The sequence below is a fragment of the Pangasianodon hypophthalmus genome, chromosome 24, assembly GCF_027358585.1.
Source record: "Pangasianodon hypophthalmus isolate fPanHyp1 chromosome 24, fPanHyp1.pri, whole genome shotgun sequence".
NCBI classification, from domain to species: domain Eukaryota; kingdom Metazoa; phylum Chordata; class Actinopteri; order Siluriformes; family Pangasiidae; genus Pangasianodon; species Pangasianodon hypophthalmus.
Window position 1 is genome coordinate 2,023,192 of NC_069733.1, and position 6,276 is coordinate 2,029,467.

Below are 6,276 nucleotides of genomic sequence, written 5' to 3' on the forward strand. Positions count from 1 at the left end.
CCAAGAGCTTCTGAGTGAGGTGAACTCTAGTGCGCTTCGATTGCAGTGAGAAAGCAATTCGACTCCGAGTCGACTCATCTCCACGAAGTGAACTCTAATGAGAAAGCGATTCGACTCTGAATCAAATAACATGCAGGAAGTGAACTCTAGTGAGAAAGCGATTCGACTCTCAATCAACTCACCTTCAGTAAGTGAATCAAACATGTGGTGTGTTTTGGGGTGCGGTGCTCATTTGTAGATGTGTGATGCTACACATTTTGTTTAATTTAATTATGTGCAGTGTGAAACCAAACCGATTAGAAAAACAAGCCTTGATTCAGACTTGACAAAGAGACTAGCAGGAGTTGTGCATAATGAAGACCTTGGAATACATCTCCATCTGATTATAAGCTACTGAGCCATAAAGATTTCACCCTCAATAATGAAGTCAAAGCAAATACTTCTGAAGTTTAAGCAATATCTTAGAGTAATACTTCTCATAGATATTTAGTGGCATATAAATAATATTTGTAAGAAGAAGAAGAAAAAAAAAAAAAGACAGATAGATCCTTTCTTTTCCAAGGTCTGGATGTACAAGCACAATAATTTACTAATGAGAGTGCTTACCTTTAACCGACACACACGCTTTTCATAAATCCTTAGCCAAATTAAACTTGACGCACTCACTGATTGTCTAGATATTTTTATTTTGTTGAGATACAGAGTGTTAGGATGTGTGTGTGTGTGTGTGTGTGTGTGTGGGTGAACACGTCTAGAATTCTGTGTAGCAGGCTTGTGCTTATAAAATGCCTTTTTCTTAAGATCGATTCATAGCTGAAGAATGATGGCAGCTTCCCTGGAGTCAAATATTAAATTTATCAGAGCTTTAAAGTAGAATATTAGATGTGGTGTGTGTCCCGAATGAAAGCTGGACCAGACATACGAATGACGCAAGAGGTTTATTAGATAGATAAACTGCAAAGAAAAAACAAGGACACTTGGTGGTAGGGGAAAAAAAAAAAGTATACATTTTTTTTTAAAGAATTCTGGAGGCCCATGTGAGTGACGTAGCTTATTAAAGAGAAGAAAAAAAAAAGCCCAAACAAAAACCAAATGGAGCAGCATTCGGCTAATCGATTCCAGCCTGCTAAGGAATGCAAGGCCAGGCGTGATCACTGCTACGAAGCTGCATCCAAAGTGAATCTGGATAAGAGCGCGTATTGATCTCCTCAAGCCGCTGCCCTTTTCTTTTCTCATCACACAGCTAATCTGATAGAGACATTTAAGATGGTGTTATGGATAAACAATTACTCCTTCAGTCTGGACTTGTTTTTCTTCCAAAACAAGGCATAACAATAAATAAAAAATCAATTGATTCCTCTAGAACATTTACTAACGATAATTTTGTATTCACTGTAGCGATTCGATAAGCGGCGACCGGCTCGGTCTTTTATATCTCCCAGTCATCCAGTGGCCTGAACTGCTAATGGGTGTAATGCTGGCAGAAACTGCTGGTGAAATGAATGAGATGGCCAATGATTGGTCGAGGCATTTGTTTGCCTCTAATCGTGATGCCTCTTATCTGGCGAGCACGGACAGTTTTAACACACATAAGAGCCTCATAAGCGGCCACGCGGGCCTCTTAAGTATAAGTAGCGCTCTGAATCAGCAGCCAGTGAGATCGTAGATATAATAAACAGATCTGCAGATGAAACCTGCATTTTAATAGTGTTTACCATGCTCTCATTGACTTCCTGTCACGACACAAATGTGTTTAACGCCAACGCACAAGCGGACGAGCGGCTTCTTAATGGAATATGGAATATAATTATTGCCCTTCTGGACAACAATAATGTACATGAACATAATTGAAATATCACACATTTAAAACATTTTACTCCTTATTATTCCACAGCGCTGTTAAATTCTCCATTCTGATTGGTCAGAAGGTAGTGATTAAAACTAAAACAGCTGCGTTGAGAAGAATTAATGCGTTTATTCTAATACATTATCCTTACTATAGTATCAGCTCATGCTGTTGTATATGAGGAATAAAACACTCCAGGACGTGCTGTTACGGGAAAATAATCAACTTTATGGTGGCCACAGTAACTCTGCTTCATCACACCTGTAGGATGTGAACTCTAGTAAGAAAGCGATTCGACTCTGAATCGACTCACCTGCAGGACGTGCCCCTCAAGTGTTTTATCCCCTCCATAATACACACATAAACGCCCACCATTTCACATCAGAATGTAATACCTTCAGGGAAAGTTCTGCACCGCTACACTGATGTTAATTAAATCCCTCAGACCTCCAGAGACTCAATTGCGGAACTTAACCTTAACTAATGAAAGTATTGACGTGAATACTGAGGACAAACGGAAACAAAAGAGCGATCGTCCAGAACAGATAAATCCCACTCACCTCGGTCTGAAGAGAAATTCCCATATAAAAGCTCAGATCCTCATTAGAGCCATCCGCACAGAGCCTCTGATCGAACACGACACACCTAAAACACACACACACACACACACAAGGGAAGGTCAATCAGGTCACACCAGGCATCTCAAGGGAAAGATTAGCTTTTGTCTTTCCTGTGCTAATGAAAACAAAGGAGTTGTGTGGGGATGGCGCTCTCGTTCACCTCGATTAATCCAACATGCTTCACACACGTACTGAATGCTGCTCGGGTTTCACGTTTTAGTCATTACTATCGTCATGAACGCTAATGTTCTATATTATTCTTGGCTTTATAAACAAATCCAATACCATATTTACAACATATAATGGTCCAAATGTTAGCTTTTATAAGTTATAAAAATACAAAATCCATTTATGACAAATTATATTTGATAAAACAGATAAAAACCAGTACTATTTAAAATGAGCATGGCTTCGTCTCTTTGCCGTCTGTCCGTCATTAAATATTACAAGTTAAACGAAGCAGACAAAGTGTCCGGAGAAACGGGACATTTCAGACAGAAGTCCTTCATCAAACCTGTTCCTGGAAGAACCGAGAGTTTGTCAGAGAACGTACTGTACCAAAACAGACATCATGAAGACAAGTCCGGGATAAAGCTCTGGAAAAGTATCGATCAGGGTTTTGTTACAAAAATCTCTCAAACTTTAAATATCCTGCAGAGCGACATTAAATCCATTATTAAAAAATGTAAAGAACAGGACACAAACGTGACTCTGCGCTGAGGAAACCGTCCACCAAAAGTGAGTTGCTGGATAAAGAGTTGATCTGACAAGCCCCCAATAGGCCAAGGGTACCTCTTAATGCGATGCTTCCACCACCATGCTTCACTATGGTTCACTTTGGAGAAGTTCAAGGAGGGTGAATACTTCTGCAAAGCCACTGGAACTGCTTGAATGAAACATCTGAAGACATTTGTACTATAATGTAGTATGATATATAAAAAGCAGGAAATGACTATGAGCTCTGACTAAACCCTACACACACTGTGTGAGCCAGAAGCTTCAGTGTACGTGTGTGTGTGTGTGTGTGTGTGTGTGTGTGTGTGTGTGTGTGTGGGGCGAGAGCCAAGGCAGGATTAATGTCCTCACGTCACAGGATTTAATTTAGTCTGTGTTCCTTTAGCAGAGACACTTCGCAGCTAAACGTCCACGGAGGCTGTTCTTAGCAGATGGAGGAGAGGTGATAACTCTCTCGCTCTCTTACTCCTGTTTATAAATGTATCCTCGAGTATAAACACTCCTCGAGTGGGATGTAACCGAGACCTGCGCGTCGCCATAAGAGCACCCGTGTTGATGCGAGGTGGCTGGGCTACTGTGCGAAAAGAACAGGCGTGGTGATGGAACTGTCGAATTAACACCGTCTCGTTTATTATTCTCATTAAGCTACAGAAGAGTGGGCTGAGCTCATGCAGACCTGCTTTATTCTCCAGGGGAAGTTTAACGTGCTGGCCTGACGCATAACTCATTACTGAATTGCGTCCAACAGGAGGCCAAGCTTCAGCGCGAGTGGAGCTATAAAAAAGCTGAAAAGCTTCCTCTCAGTACATACTTCACTGCCAACATAGCAGGAGCTCGTGAACTTTCCCTTCTTCTTCCATATTTTTTTCTTCGTAACTTGGTTTTTTTTTTTTTTTTTATGTAAGATATTGAGAAATGACCTGACATAGAGTCGGATCAAGTTTGACATTTACCAATCCGTTATTGTACTGTGATGTTCTGCACAATAACGAATGTGTCATTATTAACTAAAATCAGATCAGTATTAATTATCGGCCAATACTCATAACTCTGATGTCTGATGGGCTGCAAATGAAACAGATTATTGAGGAAACGACCTACAGGACACCGTGTAAAAGAATTACACATAACACCCACATCAACACACAATAACATAACAGCGAGGGAGCAAATTCTCCTTTAATTCTCACCTGCTCCTTATAATAATGAACATCTAGCACGCAACAGAGCGGTGAAGAAAAAGGATAGAAAGAAAAACTCGTCAGCAATGGGAGATTTCTGCTTTCTTTGAAGCCACAGTGGGTTCCAGTGGGAGCGGTGAAAGCTAACAGTCAGCATCGACCCCTTCGCTCCACAATCTGTGCACCACGTAGAGAAGCGAGCTGATGGATTTCACACCCTGGTGCAATAGTGGAGCAATACGGAGCAATTTGGGTTGTGTTAAAGGTTTCCCAGTTCTACGCTGGCTAGGATGGTTTGAATTAAAATATCACATTTGAAGACGTACAGGAAGCCGTGTTAAAATAATGTAACAGTGGAAAGACTAGAAACTGCAGACTGGAAGACATCGATAAGGTTATGTAACTGCACAATTAACACAGTGATATGAATCATAAAGCTACCAAAGAGTGGGTGCTAATACAAATTTTGCCTTCAAGGCAGCGGATTTTGACATGATAACACCAGAAAGTTCCTATGAAGTTTTTCAGTTCAAGGAGCTGCTTTTCGAGTCTAACTGAGGCCAGGTTTCTGCGCGAGTGGAATAATAAAACACGTTATAAAACACTCGCTCTCTCTTTGTTTGAGTTGGTATGAAACTGTAAACCACAGCTTCGGGAAGGAATTCTGCACGTTTCACACTTTTATTGCGGCAGTGCATGCAATACTTAAACCTTGAGGAATACAGTGCCTTGCATAAGTATTCACCCCCACTAAACTTTTTCCACATTTTATAGCGTTAAAACCCTGAGCTGTAAATAGGCCACAGTGAAGCACGGTGGTGGTAGCATTGTCTTGAGAATCACTCTCTGGCCTCCAAGTTATTTCTCTGATTAATCCCCTCTTTACCTGGTTACTCATTTTGGTGGATGGCTTCCTCTAGGCAGAGTCGCAGTTGTGCCATATCTTTCATTTTTTTGGGGGATATTTTTTTATAACTAAAACCGTATTGATGCCTTTCCAGAACTCCTGGATGATTTTGTGATGCAACCTTCCAGAAATGAGGATATTCATATTGAGAGCACGTGACACTCTAATTCCACACAGATCGACTCCATTCTGTTAATTATTTGACTTCTCATGGCAACTAATTGTACCGGAACTAATTTAGGGGTTTCACAGAAACAGGGGTGAATATTTATGCAATCACAGCCTTCATACTTCTTATTTGTAGGTACTTTTTCAAACTACATTGATTATTTTTCCCCTCAATTCTACATTATGGGCTCCTTTGCACAGATTCATGATCCGTAATCCTAATTAAGTGCATTCCAGTTCCATGTTGTAACACTACATAATGTATATAATTTGTATAATTTTAGAAATTTGTCTTCCAGAGATAATATGCAGATTTCGAATAGAAGGCCCTAGTACTAGACCTTAAGCAATGTTATATTGTGAGTTTGTTAACTGTATGTTTGTTTAGAACCAGCAGCAGAGTTCGATTTCTTAATGAAAGCGTGATTGTTCCACTGGGAAAGCATCAGATCTCTGGTTTAAGCTTCTGTGCACTAAACAGAGCACAAGCTGAAGGATTTCACGTCCTACTGCAACAGTGGAAAGACGTTTGGGACCTTTATTTGCTACACTCCATGTCCTTCAGGTTTTCCTGCTTACACTATTTTTTCACAGAAAGAGCTTTGTGCAAATGGTTGATAATAGAACTGCGCATTAACTCCACAGCTGCAGGGATTTGTCCTTCCTCAAAAAAAAAACCTCTCAGTTTAAGCAGGAGGCTGCTGAGCGTGGCAATTCGTGAGCTTTAAAGAGCAGAAGATGGAGGTTCACACCCAAAAACCCAAGAAGGTCATCGGGATGATGGAATGATGCAAGGACGGCATTAATGGCGTGAGAAGG

The 6,276-nt window shown here is 40.6% G+C and overlaps 1 protein-coding gene across 9 annotated transcripts in view; it reads right to left on the reverse strand.

Annotated features, from left to right (window-relative positions):
- Nucleotides 1–6,276, reverse strand: part of arvcfb (ARVCF delta catenin family member b) — a 143,051-nt gene that overhangs the window by 102,116 nt on the left and 34,659 nt on the right. For all 9 annotated transcript variants that reach the window (XM_053228980.1, XM_026940309.3, XM_053228981.1 and 6 more), the window contains one exon: nucleotides 2,407–2,491. Coding sequence is in view for 2 of the 9 variants with exons in the window: in XM_026940309.3 (XP_026796110.1) it covers nucleotides 2,407–2,430 (24 nt within the window). In the remaining 7 variants the exon portion in view is untranslated. The remainder of the gene's footprint in view (nucleotides 1–2,406; nucleotides 2,492–6,276) is intronic.